Here is a 25193-nt window from a genome sequence, read left to right as displayed (position 1 = left end):
CTGGACATGCGCCTTACCCATACTAGTAGTGGAAACAGTGTTCGAAGCCAGAAATACAAATGAAATCTGTGGTATCCATCCCCGCTTATTTTGAAGCAATTCTTGATAATAAAACTTACTATGAAAATTTTAAGATAAATTCTCAGCCAGGCCATAAATGTCCCTGGCAGAGTGGGACATATGATTATGCTGACTCGGGCAACTCCAGAGCCAGTGGACGATAAAATGGTGGCAGGCAGACCTGCAACATGATTACAAGGCATTTGGCTTGGGGTGGAGGGAGATCTGGGGCCTCATGGAAAAGGGAAGCAATGGCTTTAAGACAGCTGACTGGGCTCAAGACTCGGCTCTAATGGCTTTATCATTTGGGGAACTCACCTGTTCTATAATTTGGGAAACTAACTCCTCATTTTGTTTGTTGGTAAAATAGTAATTGTAGTTCCGAAGGGGCAGGGATAACACTGCTCATAGGTGTAATAAATTAAATTGAACCTGCTCCAAGCCTCCCTTCACAAGACTGACAGAGAATTTAATCTAAGCATTATGGAAAGTCCCTCCAACTTCCAAAATTAGGAAATTGATGGATTGTCATGCAATCTGTGACATGTGAGAAGGACCCTTTATTTTCTGGTTCAGACTTTAACTCAGAGGACATGTTGATGCTTCTCCTCTGAGTCCTTACATAAATTGAAAAAGACACCTCTGTTGCTTTTATGCCAGGAAAGAAGGAATACTTAAAGGAGCGAAATCATCAAATCAGCTAGAGGGAATGGAAAGCTGAAGAGGAAAGAATGGCATTGACTAAGATCAGGGACAATTCGTCCATTATAGTGAGAGGGAGGATCCGGGTATGTCTGTGAGGACCTTGGTATGAACACCTTCCTGTTAATTCCTTTGTCTTGAATTTTCTGTTTTCCTCCTCAGATATGTTCTTATAATTTCTATGTTAATCTCCTTCCTTCATCTGAATCATCTCCTCTTCCTAAACTAGCCATGATATTGAGTATACATTCTTTTATTTATTATAAAGTTTATGTATAGTGATTAATCTTAAAAGATAATTTCATTTTTGCATACATTTTCATAGATATAACAACATTGTATTTTATTTACCTGGTTGTTTTCTTGAGGGTCATTGAATCCTGATAGGAAAAGAAAAGTCAGTGCTTAGTGAATTTCAACATTTACATCACCAGCCATCAAGTTATGTCATATGTAGGAAGTGGAATTAATGATCAAAGAAGTGTTGTGGAGCAAAAAGTGCTAACATTCTTCTTTAATATAAAGAGAAAAATCATTTGAAATTAATATATTATTTACATGCAAAATGGGGCTGCTAGGTTCTTGAAAAGTTTATTTTCTTTCAATCTTTTTTATTCTATTAACATAACAAGCAAACTCTTTTTTCTAGATAGTGCCAAAGTAAACTTTTACACAGCCTGCCTCTGCTTTTTTATGGTTCTCTGAATTAATACGATTTACTAAGTTCCAGACGGATACACTGCTTGGTGCAGGGTTGTTATCAGACTCAACTCTGCCTCATGATCAGGTCTAGAGTCGTCAGTTGAGACTTCATGGTTTAGATGCTATGTCCTTTATGGATATCATCAATGTCTGTTAATAACATCATGTCTCAATCAAGTTCCAAGAGATTTACTAGGTTTGGGGTAACAATTTCTGCTGTGCTGCTACATGTTTGTAGAGTCTGGCTGGGCACCATAATGAAGTAAACTCCTGTTGTTTCAAGTCACCAAACCTGTGGTAATTTGTTACAGCAGTCAAGAGAAAACAGTATCCTCCTTTTTCTATATCTCCAGAGATTGTCTGAGCTAGACTTAAATATATCAGAGCAAGAAAAAGTAGCTGGAATTTTAGCTAACAGGCCCTAGTAAATTCTAGGGTTAGTGGAGAAAGGAACATGACGTTCCTTTCCAGGGGAGATAATCTGAGAACAAGGCTCAGGTCTCTGGATCTCACCCATTAGCTTTGTGACTTCGGGCACTTCAAGTCTCTGACCTTTAATTTTGCCTGGAAATGAGTGGGCTCCATCGTATTAAAATATTTTCAAATATTGTTCATAGATGCCATAATGACTTAATTTTTAGTTTCAATTTTAATACTAAAACACATGTGTTGAATTATTTTAAAACTAAAATAGTTTTAAAACACCAAAATGTGTCATATATGAAATAGCAACACATCGAAGACCAATTGAGTATTAAATTCTGCTACCAGCCTAATTTATTTTGGTGTTGACTGCAGGATACTACTGCCCATTCCCTCTTTATTTATTTATTATTATTTTAAATATTTATTTTTGAGAGAGAGAGAGACAGAGAGTGTGGGTGGAGGAAGGACAGGGAGAGAGACACAGAATCCAAAGTGGGCTCCAGGATCTGAGCTGTCAGCAGAGAGCCTGATGCAGGGCTCAAATTGATGAACCCAGGAGATCATGACCTGAGCAGAAGTCAGAAGCTTAACTGACTGAGCCACCCCAGCACCCCTTTTCCCTCTATATTTAATTCAGTGATTTTCATTTGAGGAGGATAACATAAAATACTGTAGGGTTGTATTGCCAAAAAATCCTAGAAATCCATACCCAACTTGAGATATTCTGATTTAGTAGACGTTAGTGTTCTGTAGGGGATTTAAATGCCGCAGACACTCTGAAGAACCAATAGAAAGTATCATTCTTTTTACTACCCTTCCCCAGATCATTAGACTAATGCTAATATTCTGACTCAATGTTGTCTTGTTGAACATAGAGTGTTTCAATCAGGGTTGATCTGGTCTTCAAGATCTGTTATAATGTAAGCTTTACCCAGACTTGTCATTCTTCATTTATTCTGTGTGGGCTTTCAACAGTCCCCATTTGGACCATTGCTATGGCCTTCTAGAAAATCTCCCTCTCTCTAGCATCTAGGTCTCACGTTTCACGCTGTCACTGTTCCTGAACACAATTTTCATTACATGACTCTATGTAGGAAGCAAGGTACAAGGAAACCCATAAACCTCATCCTGGCATTCAAGGTCTTGTGAGACCAGATTTCTATACCCTTGTTTTCTGCTACTTTCTAGTCTGACCCCTCTTCTTTTGTAAAGTTTTTTATTCACCCTTCACCATCGCATGCTACTTTCATGCTACTATTTAAAGGGATCTCCACATGGAGAAATACTGTTTTCTTCTAATACTCTCCAGCGTCTCACTGTGGTCTGAACATCACTATTTCACCCTCTGCTATCAATTTCCTTCTGTGAATGGCTATTGGAATTCATTTTCAACTATACAAACAATATCAGAAATATTCTTTTGGTTATAGCACACAAATATTTCAGGGTTCCCAGAAGGACAGGTGGAATTCCCTATCAGTGTGCCCACCTTTCTAGACCTTACCCTATCTTTCCCAAGATTTTCATCCCATATTGAGTTCCTTTGTTTCTTTTTCTTTTTATCTTTCTACTCAGTCTTACTCACTCTTTTTACCTCATCTTAGTTTACCCTTTAGTGTGTCTAAACATTGCTACATATCAGAGCCATCTGGACAGATGCTTAAAAATAGAGATTCCCAGATAACAATTTTTCTTTAGTTGATCTTATGTAAAGATCAATATATCAAGAATGCATATACATTGGCATTTAAAAAATGTTTCCTATGTGATTCTAATGAAGGAACAGTGTTGAGAAGCTCTAAACTAAGTCAGAGTGTAAATTCCTTTAGGGAAGCAATCATGGATTATACCTCTGCTTTCATCCCCCAAAGAGTGGGTACATTCCGTGGTGGCCAATAAAGATAGGCTGACTTCTTCCTCCCTCTCTCCCTCGCTTCCTTCCTGTCTGTCTCTCTTTCTTTCTGTTTTTCTTTTGGTCTGTCCCCCTCTTCCCCTCCCACCCTCTCTTTCCTTCCTTCCTAGAGAAGAGGGAAAAGAAGAGATTGGGGAGACAAGCCGTGTTGTAACTACCCAGTCCTGCTAGTCCCACCTGAGAAATGCACGGGTCCTTATGAACATATCTGGGAGTTCCCAAGGCTCTGAGGCTTCCAGAGACTCCTGCAAAACTCTATTAAGTAGATCAGTTCTGTTTACCTCCCTGCTTAGTCACTGACTGACATGGAAAACATTAGTTAAGGTCAAGATTTTACATTTAAAAATAGTTATTCTTGACAACAACTGGAGAAATCTTCTGAGCAGTACAGTTTTTTTTTTAATTTATGTTTTGTCACAGTATTTATATGCTGTGTTCAGGCTGGCACCTTAAGTTCATTATGTTACCATATTCAGTATGGACAAAGAATAGTGCATCACAACCTACCTGCAAATGGTGCATCTTAACTACAGGGAGGTCATTGTCTTTTCTGATCAGGATGTTTCTAAAATTGCAGTAGATTGCAGTTTGTCGTGATTGGCAATAGGTGCCTTGCCTCTTGAATCACACCTCAATACCCCTGGAGAGCCCTCCGTGATCTGACTCATGTCATCTGTTCTCCACTCCCCATCAATATGCAAACCCTTGGAATGTACAAATGAGACGTGTGAAATCTAGGGTCTTATGCAAATTGCGTGAAACTTGTATGTCTTTACTCATCAAAATCACTTGACTATACCACTTCATTGCTCCTTAATAATGTAAACCTCTCTCTCTGGTAAACTTCATTTAAAAGTTGGGTGTTTTTGAGCAACATGTTATAAGTCTTGTGCATAGGCTTTGTAGGTCTTTTCGACATGGGAAATTGTCTCTTTCTGTGCTACAGTGTGGTGGGGGGTAGAGAACAGAAAGATAGTGTTTGTTATATATAGATATAATGGAAAAGTCTTCTAGTTCCATAGCTTGCAGTATCTTGTTCATACTAATATGATGTTACATATGTTATGTTAATTAGGTGCATATAATGGACAATCTATTCCTTTACTGATCTACTGACTTGTCACTATATCTATCATCTATCTATCTATATCTGTCTATCTATCTATCTATCTATCTATCTATCTATCTATCTATCTAATATATTTGAACCTGTTCTCATCACAAAGAATAGGTATATAGACTTCCCTTTGTATTTTAAAGAAAAAAAGTCTGTCAAACTTCTCCAACAATCTGGAATTTTATTCCATCCATATACATGCATAGTAACAACATTTGTTGAGAAATTATTTCTATCAGAAGTAGAACATTATCTTTGTGATCACCAGGTGCAGTATTGCTACTCTTATATTTAAATAGATCTTATATATGAATTAAATTCATACTTGCAGCATTGAGTTTAGGGTTTCGATTTAGACTGTGCCTTTCAAAAGATAAAACTGATTAATACTACCTCATTACTTACAATACTGCTTCCAGTAATTTTGTTCATTCTTTATAAAGTATTGCATTTAACAGCAAAGGTTTAAAAATTGAGACAGAGCTGCATCAGCGAAAGAAAATACAAGTACTATACAAGAAAAAAATTGCCATCTTCATTTAACATACATGTTTAAGATTAAGAAAATGGACAGAAACATACAGCTACATACAAATGCAAAGCCTAGTGACTAAGAGACTGTATTTGCTAAAATATAAAGTGCAAACAGAGCCTGATTATCCAAGAATTGAAATCTTAAGGCGAACTTATAGCATGTGTATTTAGAACATTGTTGCAAGTTATATTTTAGCATATACATATATCTGCAACAGCATATAAGAAGAAATCAAGATACACAAGTGCTTTTGAAGCTATTTCTAAAATGCTTTTCGGTATTGTTCGTGACTAGTTTCTTTAAAAGCTACTATACAGTGCAAACCATATGTGCTACACAATAACTATACAATAACATTACAAATGACTTTAATATAAAGTTTTTAAATAAAAAATAACATAACCACAGCTATGAATACTGCTGGTAAAATAAATTAATTTTTTTTGAAAATGGCACCAATAATACACTTTACTAATGGACTGTAATGAAATTACACCTTAAGTCTTCAACTCAGCTTTAATGAATTCTCTCCTGATTGCCCAGATGTAATTCAAACAGCTTTTGTTTTTGTTTTTGTTTTGTTGTTTTGTTTTTCTGGACTGGGTGGAACCACATACTAAACACTGGTACCAAAGGTGACTGGTGTTTAATGATGAAGTTATTTCATTTGACGTGTTCCGCCGCATGTGATGAGCAATAAAACTTCTTGTGAGTTATAAAGTTTGAGAGGTTGTTGAACTGGATGTCACACAGGCGGCAGTATTTCCCGCTGGTGGGAGCCTGGCCGGAGCCATTCACACCTTTTGCTATGCTAGACAACTGTTCCTCCGCGTTAGGAATTCCGGGTGAGACATTCTCATTTGTGGCTAACGGGTTCTCAGAGATCCAAGACGGGGATTTGTGGCCCTCTTCATGCTGAGGATTCTGGGAAATGTTCTCTTGCTGTGGGTTGGCGGCCGGCCTCTCGTCTTGCTTCAGTCCACCGTTGACTATTACCATGCCTCTGTTTTTGGGTAACAGCGGCAGAGAATCTTTCTTCGGCGGGGCGCACCCGTTTGAGGAGGCCTGGCCTTTAGGGGATTCGTTTTCGGCATTTGTGCTTTGCTCGACGTCAGTGTTGTGGATGACAAGGGAACCGGAAATATAATCGCTTGGCTTTATTCCATAATACGGAGAAAGCTGGTCAGCCCCTTTTGCCTTCTTTATTGCTCCGGGGTAAAGGCATTGGGGAAGAAACAAATGTTTGTTTTCCTCTTTTGTGGCAATGAGCTGAGCCGCTTCACTGAAGACTTTCAGGCCTTGCAGGGTTGCTAAGTGGGATGAAAATAGGTTTCCATTAGGGGAAGGCTGCTTCAGGTTTCCGTTTTTCTCACATTTTATTATGCTTCTTTCATAGCTGACATCAGGGCTGTTTCTTTCGCTTTCTGGGTTTGGAAACACTTTGCTGTCGAGCTGACCCAGGTCGTTCCGCTGATGCGCTGTGACTGGGCAGAAATTCTGCTTGTGGGCCAGGTAGTTCTCCACTTTATTGAAGCTGATCTTGCACACAGTGCACTCGTGGTAGTCCAGCAGCCTTTTGGGGGACGTGCTCGTCCGCTCAGACTGGGATAAACACTTTTTGCTGAGATCTATGGGCACGTCCATCTCGAGGCAGGAAACGCTGGAATGAGTCGTGTCGCATTTGGAAACCGGAACACATTTGTTGATGGTCAGAGAAGTTTCCAAGTGCTTTGAGACGATTCCTGGAAAGATATCACATCTTGGGTGGTAGCACTCTCCTAGCCCTTCCGTGGGTTCTTGAGTGGAGGTACAAGGATTGCTGAGGTTGGCGACGTCAAGAAATCGCTGTTGGACCAGGGGAGGCCTTTGCTCCTGTTCGGGTAGGCACATCTCATACATCTTCCTTCGCTTGCGGGTGCGCATGGTTCTCTGCATGGCAGGCACTTTGTTGGAAGCGGACCTCTTCAGTGGAGGGTCGTGGCGCGTGGCGCAATAATACTGTTTGTGGACCATGTATGTTTCATGCCGGCTGAAGGTAATGTTGCAAGCTTCGCAGGTGGTCTTATTTGGGTCACTTTCCCCATCCACTAAGGGGACACTGGGATTTTTCACATCAACAGGTTTTCCATTAATTTTATCATCATTGCTGTTAGGGGTGGAGAGCTTCTTAGCTTGAGTGGAAAAGTCCTTGTCATGGCCCTTCCCATTTGGCCCAATTAAATCTAAAACAGTGGAAGAATTGATGCAGGATGTTGGAAGAAGGGGGTTCTCAGGATCAGCAGAATGAGCAGCTGGGTTGAGAAGGTTTATGGGGGTTTGACCAGTGTTGGGGCTCACGGCCTCAGGCATCTTTTCTGAAACGCCAGGGAACTCTGGGGACTTGGCCATCTGCTGCCATCGGCTGCTGCAATAATGTTTTTTGTGCACTAGATAATTATCCAAATTATTGAATGTTATGTTACACTCAAAACAAGTGGCGCCCTTGGGCATCAAAGGGCTGTAAATCACGGGAGGGTAGCTACTACTCCCGTGCCTCAGTCGCCGATGTACCAGTTCAGACATCTTGGCTAAGATCTCTGAAGCTTGAGGGACCATTGTGATATCTTGGGGAAAAGCAAACTGAGATAGAAAAGGGCCCACAGGGAAAGAAGGCCCAACATTAGGCTGGACCGGAGATGAGGCAAGTCTAGGACTGGAGGGCTCAGACTTTATTTTCGTGTAAGAAAAGCTTTGTTTATTTGCTGTAGGCTGTATCTCTGGTCTCTGGTTAGTGAGAAAGAGCTGAGTCTTTTTCTCACACTTGTCCAGCTCTGTGTCAGAGCTCGCGTCTTTAGTCTGCATGGCCTTTTGGCTCTGGGGGAGTTCGCTTCTGGTCAGCAAGTCCGGGGCTGGCTGTAAGCTGTCTTCGGTTCCACTTGGAGAGTGTTCCATGTCACCTTCTCTGGGAAGTTTGCCTCCAGGGACGTGGAGCTCCTGGTGCTGCAATAACTCCCTCTGAGTCTGGAAGCCGAAGTGGCAGTGATTGCATCGGAAGGCAGCTTGAGTGAGATGGGAGAACAGGTGTTGGTGAAAGCCGATCACGGAATCAGCAGTGTAGCTACAGACGGTGCATTTTAGACTAGCACCAGGGGGGAGGAATTCTTCCATTTTCACTCCTGGAGAGACATACAAAATAAGAAGACTGAGAACCACATGCGCTGGTTTTCTAACGCTATGAACCTTTACATTGCAGGAAAGAACTGAAATCTTTCAGACTCTCACTTGTGACATTAACTTTTTTCTTGTGACGTCTTTTGTCAGGTTGGTCATCTGAGTAATAGCACCTCGTGGTTTCCAGAGCACAGCCAAAAATATTATCATAGCACTTGGGACAGCCTTCATTGTCTCCACTGTATAGGTCAGGGAATAAATTCAAGGAGGTCAAGGGAATTGATTGTGGTACTAAAGCATGGAGCCGTGCCCGAACCTGCGATTTTATAATTTCGAATCCAATAACCTTCTCATTACAACACTATGCCCTGCACTAGGAAGAAGCAGGCAGGCGTTAGAGTTGACATTGATAACCCAGTTGCAAATCAAATAACTCCCAGTGCTCTAGATTAGGTATTTATTAAAAAGAATCCAAGTGGGAACCATTTTGCAAAGTAATCAATAACCCCTTAATTTATCTTTGGTACAAATCTAGCTTTTTATGCACTGATTTTGCTGAACATGGTTTATCTCAATCCAGGGCTGATATTCGGCTGGTAGACACCAGTATGTTAATACAGTCATTTAAGACTGACCTTCTTGTTGACCAATCACTGCCTGTTTCTAGTCAGTTATAAATTATTTTGAATATCACCAATGATTGGTAAGTAAACCTTACTGTGATATTGTGATTTATAAGTAATGTGTATTTGGTCATTCAGATATATTAGGTCTTTGACCAGGCTTCCTGGCTCACAGCTCCTTAAACCCTTGGAATTTCCTGTGATAAGAATAAGGTATTTTTTTGTGTGTGTTAATGTAGTGACTTTTGGAAAGCCCTAGGTTACCTAAGGGTAGGGCTGGTTGCCCAGGAAACCAACCTTGTAACTAGGAGGGTTTGAATATTTAGTCCCTCCTCTCCAGAGGGGAAGGAGGTAAAGGGAGCGGGGCTGGAGACTGAGCAGTCAATGATTTAATCAGTCGTGCCTATGAAATGAAGCCTCCATAAAAACCGGAAAGGACTGGTTTCAGAGAGCTTCCCAGGTGGTTGGAGGAGACTGGCAGGCTGGGAGAGGGCACGGAAGCTCCTCACCCTTTCCACAAACCTTGCTCTGGGAATCTCTTACATCTCACTGTTCCTAAATCTTTACCTCGTATAATAAACTGGTAATCTAGTGAGTAAATGGATCCCCTGAGTTCTGTGAGTCAATCCAGCAAACTAATTGAAGACATAGAGAGATCTTAGTGACCTCTGATTTATAGACAGTTGGTCAAAGTACAGGTAACAACCTGGGCTTTCTACTGGCATCTGAAGTTGGAGCAGGGGGCTGACTCCCTAATCTGTAAAATCTGACTCTGCTCCAGGTCATAGTGTTAGAACTAAGTTAAATTATGGGGCACGCTTGCATCTGGAGAACTGTTTGGTGGTTATGAGAAAAACATACCCCCCGCCCACCCCCTCCCACATGTATTGGAATTGAGATCTGGATACTTTTACTCACTAAGGTCAATTCTAGTTCTCATTTGTTGCCATATAGCTAAGTCAGGCATGGCTTGTGCCCTCTGCACTTTAGACTAAAATGAAAATTGCCTTTTCTATTTATTGGCTGAAAATATGGTAGGAAAAACCCAGTCCTATAGCAATAAAAGGGGACTTCTTATTCCTGTCTCCTTTTCTCCTTAACTGACTCAATACTCATTTTTCTATTTAGCTGAAAGTTTCCTCTATCTCTATTTTTGTTTTGTGAATGACTGACTATTCACCATCTGAGACAGCTGACCTGTTTCTGCTTCCTCTACCTTATCACCTACATAAAGATAGCTCATTTGTAGGGAAGGGGAAGAGAATGTCTAGAAAGGAAATTGCCTATTTTTATAGGTTCAAAGACAAAAGCGTGCACTGTACTAGAGCACTAGGGCTAGGTTTTTCAAAAAACTCAGCCATTTCAGTTTTTTAATTCTTCAACTCAAGCAAAAACGGTGAAGGAAGTCACTCAGAAGGACTTTATAAGTTTTGTATTAAAGAAACTGAAGAACTCTGATGCCTAAACCTTGGTTTGCCTATTCAAAAATGTTCCTAGAAGTATCTAAACTGAGTATAATTCTGTACATTAGATTAACTTAATTTAAACAAAATACAGAATTAGAATACTCTGTAATGATACCAACAATCTTCGGGCATATAATTCCAAAATAAAATGGGAATAATTGCGACCTCTCCGTTAAGAGTGAACTAAAGCAAAACACAGCAAAACAAACCCATTTGTTAGCTTCATTTTTCTTAAGGAATTTAAAAACGTGGTACTAAAAGTGGTTTTATGTCATAAAAATCAGTGAGGCTGTTATGCGTGCTCTAGAAGAGCATTTATAGATTCATATTTAAAAGTGAATCTCTCAAATGTGATTTTATTTGGATCTATCAAAATAACAGTGTTCCTTCCAGTCAGCAAATACTTATTTGTATGTACCTACTGTGTATTTCCTACCACATGGGTAACAGTATGGTCAGTTTCCAAAGATCACTTGAGACTTAAATCAATGAATATTAATGACAATACACAAAGGGTCCTGAGACTTTATTTCTCAAATGATGCTGTTAACCAAATCTGGCCTGCAATATGAGGAGTCTAATTGTTAGGAAAGAATTCAGACCCAAGTCCTTTGAGTAGAATATACTGATGACAAGTGACATAAGATAGCAATCAGCTGGTCTGGCAAGTCTGATTTTGATTTCATAGGCACAGATGGACGGAGAATCATAGATGTTTGCATATATGAATATATGCACGTCTGTAGAGAAGGATAGTTTTCTGGAGCAAATGAAGGAACAAGGGGAGCACTTACCGCTGTGGGAATTCAGGTGCATTTCTAGTGCTCGGGCGTTTGAAAAGCTCTTGGTGCACTGCGGGAAGGGGCAGAGGCTGGAAATCTGAGGCGCGCTGTCCTCATTTTCTTCTGACGCTGGAGCAGCTTCCCTTTGCCTCCCACTGCAATAGTACATCAAATGGGCTTGCAGGTTCCGCTCACTCCGGTACCAGATGCCGCAAGACTTGCAAGGAAATATATCCTCTGCAGGTGAAAACACAGGGACACATGAGCTGCTGCCCATTTGGAACCAAGCATGGGTGGCGTGGCATTTAGTTCATTTTTCCCGGAGGCTGCTCTCAGGTTCTGAATTGGGCCATCAGGCAGCGATGAGTGTAGTCCACAGCGCAGGACTAAGCTTTTAAAGAAATGTTACACCCAGTGCCATTTACCTACCCACAGACTCTTCTGAAAGTGGTACGGTAGGCGACTCCACCATTAAAAGCACAGGAGATTCATTTAAATTGCTCCTACTGTATTTATAATTTAGAAGAATATGCGTTTATTAAGAGGAATGTGAATTGGCTTATCTGATTGGCTAAAAGGCAAGGATCTAACAGCTGAACTAAAGTTAGCCCCGATGCCAAATACTGACAGCATTTGTTCGTTTAATAAATTAATTATAGAATGCCAACTATGTGCGGGACTCTATGCTGAGCTGGGCGTGAAGCAAAATGAAAGACCAAATGGCTGTTGTTAGGGATCGTAAGGTCTCCTGGGATTGATGAACAAGTGGTCAGGTAATTGCATTAGGCTGCGATGCTCATTCTGCTAGAGACATCTGAGGAGTCCTTGGAATGAGGGGCATTAGGTGGGTGACGAAGGACAAGGTCAGAGAAGGATTTAGAGGGAAGATAATTAACAAACGACATTCACACATTGGAGCCTCACAATATTATAAGGTAGTCCTGGTGTCCCTGGTAACAAAACCCCTCTTACCGCAAATTCAAGTTGGGTCTATGTTATTTCAAGTTCTTCACTACCAGAACCAAAGATCCAGTAAGAGAAAATAACTATATTTACACGAAGGAGATCCAAAAATATTACCTGGGGTTGGGTGTGCTGGATTCACTGTGTGGACATAGAGTAATTCCAGATACACCTGAGAATTCCTTTAAAGGATAGCGGGACAGCAAGGACATGATTGTGTTGAATATTTGTTTTTTTAATATGAACACATCATTTCAGTATCTGCATATTCTACATCATTCAGAGTCTTAGGGATTTTCAGGTTTTCCAAACCTCCTAACTTTGGAATCTATTCTCTTAAGATGTGACTGCTATTCAGATTTTCTCACAGATCTAGAAGAAAGCAGAGCTGAGTCCAGAACTCAGATCTTGGGACTCTTGGTCTACTGATTTTCCGTTATATAAAGTGTCACTTTGTATTCAAGGAATACAAACTCAGTTCATTAGTCTTTTTAACAAAATAATTACAGAAACATATTTGCGAGAGCATATTTTTGAATTCTCCATAGATATTATTCTCAGCTTATATGTACTTTTCTTTATTTTCTTATGTTTCTTTTTGTTGTTGTATTAGCTGATGTCTTGATTTACAGAGGCTATTTGTCCTCTTAATAAATCTAATCAAAGTTTGATTTATTTTTTCTTTAAAAATTTTTCTTAATGTTTATTTAACTTTGAGGGAGAGACAGAAAGAGAGAGAGAGAGCGAGCGAGCGAGCGAGAGAGACAGAGAGAGATCGAGCTGGGGAGGGGCAGAGGGAGAGGGAGACATAGAATCTGAAGCTGGCTGCAGGCTCTGTACTGTCAGCACAGAGCCCAATGCGGGCTCGAACTCAACAAACCATGAGATCATGACCTGAGCTGAAGTCAGAGGCTTAACTGACTGAGCCACCCAGGCACCCCATTATTTTTTCCTTTTCTAAAATGTTTTTAACTCTGTGGCTCACAAAGAAGAACTATAGTTATTCTACTAAAGAAGCATCCATGAAAGCTATTCAACTTCTCATAACTAAATAGCTTAAATGTTGTTGAGCTAGTTTAGAAGGTCAGTTTTTCTGTGTGTGTCACATTTGAGAATCCAACCTGAAATGAATGAATATAAGTGTTCTTTTCATACTCCCAGGAGAGGCGACCACACACACACACAGACACACACACACACACACACACACACACACTTAAAGTTCGAGAGAAGATAAAATGAAATCACAACACTGGAGAAAGAAGTCTGTCCCTGGTTGCCTATCAGTAGACATTTTTTCCCTCCCATAAATACCCATCACCACTACAAAGCTATTGTACGGGGCTATTGCACTCAGCACTTACTATTGACAATAGCTGTAGGCAAAATAGAAGCCATGGCAGCTTGCTGAGGAAGCAGCTGAATTGAGTCCAGCAGGCGCGCGGGGTACATCCCTTCTGCAAGGGTCATCTGACTGGCAGCTTGTAGCCTTGAGTCAAAATCCACCACAAAAGCAATTAGCTCTTCGCCCTCAGAGATGGCCTTCGTAGTTGTGCACCAAAGCTGACCCCCTATTAAGAAGAGAAAAGAAAGAGAAAGATAGAATTGACGTAGAATGCTCGAGCCCACTGTACATTAGATTGATGTCAATAGCATCTTCTCCTGTTTTTCACATCACTTTCTCCAGGGGTGGAGTGTCCGACGGAGACAATGGCCATCCTCCGCTGCCCTCCTGTGTGCAAAATTGTATTCCTCGCATTACACGAACTGTTCCGGTGACCGACAGCAGGACAGGACTGAGAGCCAAGAATAGACATAATCTGCAGAGAGTTTTGTGAACCGTTTGCCTTCTGGGGCTTGCCTTAATCATTAACCACCACGCTATTACATGGTCTCACGCTTAGGAGGAGGCATGGTGGGGATTCAACCTCAGAAATTTACTTCAGGTGAGCCTTTGAAGTCACCCTTTTTGTACCTGATGGAAGTCAGAAGTTATTTCTTTCTCTCGCCCTCCCTCACACACTCTCTCTTCCCCAAATGCCTAAAACTATAAAAAAGAGTAAACAAAAGCTCCTAAAATCTAGAAAGTTAAAACGACATTCCAGCTAGTTTTACTCTCCTTATGTCTGCTGCCTTTTTTTGGTTTTTTTGGCTTAGTGATCTTTACTTATATAATATTCCTTATAATGTGGCTTCTTTATCTCCGTTTACCCTGATTGAACTTCCTGAAAAGAAGATATGCCAAAGATCCTTTTCAAAAGGCTTATTTAAATAAAGATTTGTTTAAATGAAAAGAACCCTTTCTTCAAATACTAAGATATGCTCTGGCTCCGCACTTCAAGTGGTCACGTGTGGTGCATTAAAAAGAAAATTAACTATGCAAGTACATCTTCTAATGTATTGCAATGCGATAGCGTATGCTCATTTATTTAACATGTTTAGACAGGCAAAGCACTTATATTTTGTTATCTACACTCTCAGGCCTAGATACGTATCCTATACAGTTATGCCTGAAATAACGTGGCCTACTTGATATGTTATAAAGCTTTTTTCCTCATTGTGTATATATTGCAAAGCTATATATTGTGCTCATTAAGCAAGCAAAAATTGTACCCATTCTGATAAGTAATATTGCTCTGTTTATCTTTCAGCATAACTGTGTCTTCAACAGCACTTCATTTCTTCCATCCTTAAATAGATCATAGTTTTTAAACAACTTGTGGTAAAAATCTGCTGCAAAAGATAACAACAGCGTGCGATATGGCAGTTACGCAGAAGAAATCGGGACACCTCCAGAAAGACCATGGACAGTTAATTACACCAGCTGATTACATTTTAAAGGTTGAGTAAGCGGCCCCGTCCATGACAGAAGATGTCTGTGGAAAAATAAAGCCCAGATTACATACCTTGAATTTGTGTGAAAGTCGCAAAGGGAAACACAAATGGACCCAAAGTGAAACATAAATATACTCAAAGGGTAGAAAACAACTGAACTTTTTTCACTGACTCTCACAGATCTGAAAGCAGCCAAGTTTACCCAAGTTGAAAAACAGTTTCACTCTGGCACTGGCTGATTTATTTACCAATAACAGAAGCTAAACTACCTCATTGTGGTAACAGTTGAGCACTGAAAAGCCCTTGGTGGTGGGGTTTCGCTGGCCAGTGACCATTCTTCCCCCTTGGAATCTTTCTGCATTCACCTGCTATGGCTTCTCTGATACCCGTACAGATCCAAACTACTTACAGCTGAAGACAAGGTAATCATTTGCGCCTTATCTTTCCTCTGGGGAATAGTTTATTAAGTGAGTCTTTGCAAGAGAGAGGTGAAGCGGGCAGAGCACGTCAAGACAATTCAGGTTTACTTCATAGCCTGGTCTTTGGAGTCGCCGGATTTCAGTGATGAACTGAATGACTTACACGATGGGTGATATTTTACCCCTTTTGATACATTTACACATTTGGTAAATCCAGCCATGGGTATCTTTCACAAAAGGAAAGGTTTGGACTCAGGTTCCCAGGAGAAATTGGGATTTTTAGAGAAGGGACCACTCATAACTAATCTCTATCCCAGCAGCGAGCCATGCAGGAGGATGTCTCAGAATACTTGTGCTCAAAATTTGAACCAGAAGGATCCAATAAGTAAGTAAAATAAGATTTAGGAACGTTAAGTGCAATGAAAAGTAAGCAAAAATGATTTTTTTCGACATTGTTAGACATCCTGGCAATTGTAATATTTATCTGTTTTCTGCCATACTGAATAATGTTTCATGTTTTATTATCTTTATCTTTTAAAATTTCTTTAATGTTTATTTTTGAGAGAGAGAGAAAGAGAAGGAGACAGAGCATGAGCTGGGGAGGGACAGAGAGAGAAGGAGACACAGAATCCGAAGCAGGCTCCAGATTCTGAGCTGTCAGCACAGTGCTCGATGTGGGGCTCCAACCCACAAACCACCAGATCATGACCTGAGATGAAGTCGGACGCTCAACCGTTTGGGCCACCTAAGTGCCCCTATTTAATCTTTATCATTTTATCTCATTGTATACTTTAGTCAGAGCATACCCCTTAGAAAAGCTGAATGAGACTGAAAATGTACTGTGTAGACTTGATGAGGAAGTTTCTGTTGAGTTACGATTTCTTTCAAATCATTCATTCATCAGCCATTCATTGAACTCTCTGCTGCATGCCAGGCTGGGCACCCTGGCTTCACAAACAATTAAGAATGTACATATAGGCAGATGAATGACAACACCACGTGGCGGGTGTCACCCCCTAACACTGAAGAAAATGTGAGAGTGAATGATGGACACTTCTTGGCGGAGTCAGGCGAGTCAGGGTGACTTTTTTATTGACTCATGAAGAATAAAGGTAAAAGAGCAGAAGTATGTGTAGGGGACCCGACAGGGAAATCATTACTGGCAGATAAAGGAACATGCATACAGGTGCAGGATTGTGGAAGAGCCTGGCTGGTCCTGATAATGGTTCAGAGGCCACCTGTTGGAGGTTGGGGTCTCAGGGAGAGAGGGCTGGTTACAGACAGGGGTGTTGTGGCACCAGCCCGTACGGGATCACAGAGCACAATGTCCAACTGTCAGGAATTCTGTGTGCTGGTGGGTATCACCCTGGTGACTTGAAATCGGCCATGGTGAAAGTTGTAGCATTTGCCGCTGGAATTAGCAGACATTGCTATCAGGACTTACTCACCCCAACAAGTTTAGAGTAGGGCAAGAGAACTTGGCAAGTAAGATCAAATGAACAAATTCTCCGGCTTTTCTCCCCCAGAATAAAGATCTCAGGGTAATGAGGGCCGTAAACTGGAAAGGGGGGAGGGTCAGGAAATGTTGCCACAGGGGCCATTTGGAGGCTGTTGTGCTAGTTCAGTTGTGAGACATGTAAATTGTGAGGGAGAAAAGGGCCAGGTTCAAGACAGAGAATTGGGCTGATTTCCTGAAGATGAGTAAAAGAAAGGAGGCTGTTGAAAATAACAGGAAGGTTCCAGTCTGGGAAACCAGAGGACGGGGATGCCACTCAGGAAGCAGTGAAACTGGTGTCTTAACAGTGTTATTATACGGACAACAAGAAGACAACTGTATTAATTAAATAGACATTAATTGTATTAATTTCTTTGGGCTCAATAGACTAGTGGTCTATGTATTTCATCTCTTTTAATCCCATCAATTATTCTGTGAGGTAGGTGATCTTTTCCTTGTTTTAGTTTGAGAAAATGGAAGCTTGGAGAGGTTAACTAACTTGCCCAAAGCTATATGCATTGCCAGTGGCAGAATCATGGTTTAGACTTCCTTCTGTTTGACTCCAAACATGCACGTGTGTGCTTGGTGTATGTATGTGCATGCACAGAAATAATGAATTCTGCTTTGAAAATGTGAAGTCTGAAGTCCCTGAGGGGGACTTCAGCATGAGTGTATTGAGGAGGCAGTTGGAATTTGGACGAGACATAAGGCTGGAGGAAAAAAAATATTTTGGAATTCAGGAGCATAGTCTAAATGACTGTGGGCGCTCTTTGCCTTGATGTGGTAATACAGGAAGACTGCAGAGTAAAAGGGAAAAAAAAAGACACAGATTGAAATTTGGGAAGTCTCAACAATTAAGATGTGAGTGGAGGAGAAGATATCATTTGAAGATATAGAGACATATATTTGGAAAAGTTATAGGGGAACCAAGAGAATGGCACCGCAAAAATCAAGGTTGGCTCTTTGAAACTGTTTGGCTGAGTTGTTTAGATGGTGAATTTATTTTATTTTATTAAAACAAACTTTTTTTTTTAGTGTTTTTAAATTTATTTTTGAGAGACAGAGAGAGACAGTGCTAGCAGGGGAGGGTCAGAGAGAGAGAGAGAGAGAGAGGGAGAGATACAGAACCGGAAGCAGACTCCAGGCTCTGAGCTAGCTGTCAGCACAGAGCCTGATGTGGGGCTCAAACCCCTGAACCCTGAGGTCATGACCTGAGCCAAAGCTGGACGCCGAACCGACTGAGCCACCCAGGTGCCCCTAGATGGTGAATTTAGAGTATTCAACTTGAAGGAGTCATTTATAGGGAGAGAGAAATGCCAAGTATTGTCACATGGTTTCCATTACAGATTCTAATAAAACATTCTAAGAGGCGGCTGGGTGGCTCAGTCAATTGAGCCTCTGACTTCGGTTCAGATAATGATCTCACTGTTTGTGGGTACAAGCCCCGCGTTGGGCTCTATGCTCTCAGCTCAGAGCCTGGAGCATGTTTCAGAATCTGTGTCTCCCTCTCTCTCTCTGTCCCACCCCCACCCACACTCTGTTTCTCAAAAATAAATAAACATAAAAAAAGTTAAAAAAAAACCATTCTAACTGTGATTGGTAGTGGGAGATGTAATCATGTAATCCTATCTGCAGGAGTACGGGCAATGGAACTAGACCAGCAGGGGACAAATTTTGGCTTGTGATTTGAACTTGCCACCTAAGCATTGTGCAGATCAGTTTCCCCCTCCTTGGAAATGGGAATGCTGATAATACTACTGAATTCAGCGTGTTCTTATGAGGATAAAATAAGTTAGGATATATGAAAGTGTAAGAATATCATCAGATAGGTAAGTGCTATATAATTGTAAATGAGTATCCCTTTGATTTGGTTTGGTTGGGACTGTTACTCTAATTTCTCACTGTCCTGCTAAATCCAAGAAATGAAATCTCACCAGAAAGAAAAGAAAAGCCTATGGATTCCATGAGCAAATGCATCTACACTTCACTGGAGCATGTTTGGAAAAGAAGACTAAGGCTGGATCCATTCATGGATCGCAGATTGTATCTTGACCAGTTAGAAACGGAAATAGTTTCTAGCACTGACAAAGGGCTGAGGAGGCAGGAGAACCAGTTTCCCACCCACTGGCTCTTGGAGCTTGGGTAGATATAGCCAATAGATAGCAGTAGTATTTATTTGTTGATTAAGGAGCAAACTGAGTACAGCAACACTAGATCAGGTTGATATTTAGCTATTTTGGTGCCTTCATCCTATTGACCTCATGATCAATGGAAACACATCAGAGAATGTTACATTTGGCTTTAAAAGGAGAACACCATTACCAAAAAACAAAAACCAAACCCAGAAAATAACAAGTACTTGCAAGGATGAGGAGACACTGGAACCATTGTGCACAGCAGGTAAGAATGTAAAATGTAAAATGGCATACCACTGTGGAAAATAGTATGGCAGTTCGTTAAAAATTAAAGAGAATATATATGTATATGTGTATATATATCTATACAATGGAATATTCAGATTTAAGGAAGGAAATTAAAAAAAACAAAAATAAAAGGAAGGAAATATTCTGACATAAGCTAAAACATGGAAGAAATTTGAGGGCATTATATTAAGTGTAATAAACTAGTCACAAAAAGACAAAAAAAATCTTGATGATTTCATGTACAATAAAGTACGTAAGGTATTCAAAATCACAGAGGCAGAAAGTGGGCTGCTGGTCATCAGGGGCTGGAGGAGGGGAAAATGGAGAGTCATTGTTCAGTGGATATACAGTTTCAGTTTTGCAAAATGAAAAGTGTTCAGGAGATGGACCACTGTGGACCATGGCACAACAATGCAAATGTACTTAATGCTGTGGAATTGTATGCTTAAAAACAGTTACGATAGCATATTTAATGTTATACGTATTGCATCACAATAAAAAACATTGGGGAAAAGTGACAGTACCATTTTTTCAGTAAAAACCACCATTATGAACCTCCAATATTTGCACAAGTTTTTTCACCATGGCTAAATACAGGAATCTAATTTTTATAAAGTACTTTCTATATAGGATGGCTTATTTTTTTAATTTTTAGAGACAGAGCATGGAGGAGGGGCAGAAGAGGAGAGAGAGAGAGAACCTTAAGCAGGCTCCAAGCTCAGTTGGCTCAGCCCAACATGGGGCTCAATCTCATGACCTTAGGATTGTGACCTGAGCCACAATCAAGAGTTAGATGCTTAATCAACTCAGCCACTCAGGCACCCCACATATGAGATGGTTTAAAACAACAGAATAAGGTCTTCTCCTTTCCCAGTTTTCCTAGCAAATCTACTAAACAAAGCATCGGGAAAGCTCAGTCCCTAGAGGAATGAGGTTGCTAAGATGGAGTTGACCATATCTGGCCACAGTAACTGTTTTCATTTGGATGCACTTTGGATATTGTGTGGGTTTGAAAATTGTGAGTGATGTAGCACCTAATTTTGTGGATTGGGATTTCTGGCTGTGGTTTGAGTACCAGTGGAGAGTTCCTGTCAACTCTCTATGGATATGGAATTTAAGGAATCTAAACAGATTTCTTTTTCTGGTTTTCATAGAGAGTAGTATGCTTAATGCCCCCAGATTTAAACCCAGCAATGTTTAAAAAATGTTATTTATTTTTGAGAGTGAGAGTGAGAAGGAACAAGAGCAAGCAAGCACAAGTCAGGGAGGGGCAGAGAGAAAGAAGGAGACACAGAATCTGAAGGAGGCTCCAGGCTCTGAGCTGTCAGTGCAGAGGCCAGCACGGGGCTCAAACCTATGAACCGTGAGATCATGACCTGAGCCAAAGTCAGACGCTTAACTGACTGAGCCACCCAGGTTCCCCCCAAAACCATCAAATTTTTAATACACAAATCCAAACTAACAGTATATTGATCTGAAAACAAATAGAATTATGTAAGGGGGTGGGGTGCATATGTGGCAATATCACATATGCTTAGTTAATAAAACTCTTACAGCTTCCTTGGCACAGCCCTTAAGAGCACATGATCTCGGTGTAAGGGATTACATAATAATAATGAAGAATAGGTGGCACCCAAAGGCACTGAAAATGTATTTGTCCTCCGGGCAAAGGTGGACTAGAAACAGCACCTGACTGATCAGTGGGTATGAGCTTTTAGTTCCCGATTCTGACTTGACTGTTAGTTACTGAGGGTTGGAGAGTTGCTTTACCTATCTCATATAAAATGACAGCCTTAGGCTAGATTATCATCATAAGTTGGAAGCAACTTTTTAAGCTTCTATGACCAATGAGCTAACAACAGTAATAATCACACATTTATTAAGCAGTTTCTCTGTGCTATGTACCAGCACTGCGTTAAGTGCTTTGCATGCATTATCTTAATTTCTCCCAAGAAAGCAATAGGTGGCTTTTATTTATTCCCCTTTTACTGGGATATCATGAGTCTGGGGGTGTAGGTAAGGTGTAGAGGGGAATTGGAGGGAGGGAGGTGTGGGAGATAGGATTTCGACAAGGAGATTGGGCTCTAGATGTTGCACAGAAAAATGAGGTGTCTTAGTCAAGACACAGTGACCTCCAATGTTCACCAACTACACTGTGCCTTTCCTTTTTACTCAGTTTTTGAGTAATTAGCACAGTTATCTCCCTGAATCAGAAATAAGATGGTTCACTTTATGAAACAGGGTCAAGAAGATTACACCGTGTTGAGATATAGCTGTTAAGTCTACAGCTACAATGTGGAGCATAATGTCCATATTTGTCAGGTGGAAATAACTGCAGGTTACCTTCTAATAAGACTAACACAGAATCAGAATAGCTAACACTTAGAAAGCACTTACTATGTGCCCAATGCTACAATAAACATTTCACACATATTAAACTCATTTGGTAATATTAAGTAAGAATGTAGCCTTTGTCCGATTCTGTATTTCAATTACAAGTTGAGGTAGATCCGAAAAGGGCATCAAAACTGCACATAAGCACAGAACAGTACTTGGCAATCTTGACTGCACAGTCAATTCACCTGGGAACTCTTAACACTGATTTCCAAGTCTTACCACAAATCAATCAAATCAAAATATCTGGGAGTGATGCTTGGGTTTCATTATTTTTTAGAGGCTCCCCATAGGGGCTTAAAGTATCTCTGGCATTAAGAATCTCTGGCCTGGGGCACCTGGGTGGCTCAACTGGTTGAGTGTCTGACTTTGGCTCAGGTCATGATCTCATGGGTTCAAGCGCCATGTTGGACTCTGTGCTGACAGCTCAGAGCCTGGAGCCTGCCTCAGATTCTGTGTCTCCTTCGCTCTCTGTCCCTCCCCTGCTTGCTCTCTGTCTGTCTCTCTCTTTCTAAAATAAATAACCATTAAAAAAATAAAAAATAATTTAAAAATTAAAAAAAACTTTAAAAAATCTCTGCCTTAAGGGTGAACTATCTCCGTCTAGGGTATAGTTCAGGTAGAGTATAGAGTATAGGGTAGAAAAAGTGAGACTCTATGAACACAAGTCTCTTGATCATCAAATCAATAGAAAGGTCCAAACAATTCAGTAGGGAGATTTTGAAACTCAGAAAATGGCAACTGCAAATGGCTCTAAATGTCCCCCTTTTCCCTAATAATTGAAGAATGTGGGTGTGTGAGTGAAAAGGGAAGGAAAGATGGACAAAGCAAGGATGTAAGGACTTAGCATCACCTTTCAACTGAATAAGCCAGCAAGGAGCTTAGCAAATTTGTGAATTAACATTTGGTTTTACAACGTTTAATTCTTTATTATTTTGAAGGTTGGTCACTTATTATTAAAAATGATCACTCATATGTGTCCCCTAAAACTGTGAAAGATCTTATGGTACAAACCAGAGCCATGCAAAAATCACATTCCTGCTGCAGGGGCGTGAAGTCTTTATCAAATGACATCAGGCACTGAAGCAGCTATCTGATAACTCTCTGGCTTCCTCCAAATGGAAAGGTTATTTTAGGATCCTCTCTTTGTCTGCCTCTTATGCTGCAAACACAGTCACTCTTCCCAGTCTCCACACCCACACCCCACTCCCTTTACAAAAAAGGGCAGATACAGTCAAGGTTCCATAAAAAGTAATAACCACTAAGACCTTGACATTCTTGAAAAAAACACATACTTACTGTCCTAAGTCATGTTTATGATCAAAGTTCTTGTGCAAACAGATACGGTTCCTAACAGGAAACTTATAAATTTTTTTTTCATAATTGCTGTCAAAACTGCAGTGAAGTGTACTACAAGTTCCGATAATAAAGAATAAAGTCACAGTTCAAACTCGATTATATTTTGGAAATCCATGCTCCTCTTACTAGAAGCAGTGCCCTTAAATATCTCTCCATCCTGCCAAATTTTTCACTTGCACTTTTTATTATTTATGAAATCAGTGTCTGCACAATGTCATGCAGACCTCTGTTGATAAACTCTAATTAAGATTAAGACAAGCCTTTTGGAAAGGAGCCCATCATTAGCAAACATGATAAACACAAAAATACTCCCTACTTGTCAACCAGGAGCAATTCAGTAACCTAACAGTATTATCTGTTGCTAGGTTACAGAGCTGACAAAGCTTCAATTATATTGTTCGACCATACCTATAGAGTTCTGTATAAGCAAAATGTATCCAGTATAAAAGCATTTAACTTCGTCCATGCTATCTGCAATTCACGGCTTCTTACAATAGTAAAAATCAGGTTAATAATTACATAGCACACTGAAAAATCTTTTCCATGTGTTATGCCTATACAGGTTTCTTTCTAATTTATCTGTGTGATTGATAGACGCTTGCTTTGTAAAAATGAGGAAATGCAAGCAATGTGAAGCTGTAAACCTCGAGCATGACTACATCTGGGCTCATCAAGATACGGACCTAAGCTTAGCATAAAAATATACAGCAAATTGAACCAATTAAATCACATTTAGATTTTGTATTTCTCTGCCTCAATATGTAGAAGGATAAGGAGCCTTAAGCAAATAGATAGGGATACCAGTTTGAAACTTTATTTAAAGCTAAGCATGCGTGTGTGTGTGTGTGTGTGTGCGCGCACACACACACACACACACACACACACACACACCACACTCACCTAACAATACAAAAGGAAATCAGTGGTTTAAAACAATTTATTCTAAGGGCTTTTCTAAGTATACATTAAAAGTTGAAGTTAGGAACTTCTGCATAGCATTAAGTCATTAAGTCTTACTTCACTTTATTAGAGACTCAGAACTCTAGGGGCAAACAATCAATGAAGCAGCTCTCAAAATACAGACACTTGACAGAAGGAAAACAAAGCAAAGAAGCCACATGTGGAAAAAGAGAATGTCCATGTGAATCAGACTTTTGAGGTTTTACCATGGGTGGCTTTTTTTAGAATTTTCATGGAAATTTGGAGAAAAAGTAATCCCACATAAATGAACCGACATTTTTAGATAGCTCTGGCACAAAAATGTTGTACCATAAACTAAATTGCTACAGCATTCGATTTAAGATGTACAGTGACATTCCTGCATTAATCTAAAAGTCTATCTATCCCCTTCACACACGTGACATAAGATGTATATAGGAAGATGGTCGATTGATGATCAGAGTTTAGTTAATAAAGATTACCTATTGGTCTATAGAGTAAACCATGATACCTGTTAGGACACTCAAGTAAATTAAATCCATTCTCTGGGGAGAATAAATGGACTGTTTAACACACATACAGAGGGACATTATGTTTCTAGAGGTGGAGGAAACAGGGATACTTCCTTGTTTGGTCATTAACTTCTTTTATTTGTACCAAATAATTTGAAAATCCAACACGATGCCGGCTTGCAAAATGAAATTTTTTCATAACTGGCAGTAATTGGTCAGAATAATTCCCTAAAAGCTACATAATTGCCCCATTTCAACACCGGGCATGTCAATGCCTAGATCTCAAGCTTTAGACATCACCACAGTACGTATATCTATACGTAGCCACATTGTTTAAGACCAATTTTATAATGAATTCAAATCCAATACTGTTGAAATT

General features: G+C 40.2%; 1 protein-coding gene across 1 annotated transcript in view; it reads right to left on the bottom strand.

The window, feature by feature from the left end:
* Positions 1 to 5080: 5080 nt before the first annotated feature.
* The window catches only part of ZFPM2 (zinc finger protein, FOG family member 2), a 450548-nt gene continuing 430435 nt past the window's right edge, over positions 5081 to 25193 (bottom strand). The window contains exons 6-8 of the mRNA XM_029923854.1: positions 13803 to 14009; positions 11488 to 11712; positions 5081 to 8609 (exon numbers count right to left, since the gene is read on the bottom strand). Of these exons, the coding sequence (XP_029779714.1) occupies positions 6118 to 8609; positions 11488 to 11712; positions 13803 to 14009 (2924 nt within the window). The 3' untranslated portion in view covers positions 5081 to 6117. The remainder of the gene's footprint in view (positions 8610 to 11487; positions 11713 to 13802; positions 14010 to 25193) is intronic.

This window comes from Suricata suricatta, chromosome 15 (assembly GCF_006229205.1).
Source record: "Suricata suricatta isolate VVHF042 chromosome 15, meerkat_22Aug2017_6uvM2_HiC, whole genome shotgun sequence".
Lineage (NCBI taxonomy): Eukaryota > Metazoa > Chordata > Mammalia > Carnivora > Herpestidae > Suricata > Suricata suricatta.
Note: the sequence above shows the minus strand (reverse complement) of the source record. Positions and strands in the feature narration are given on the sequence as shown.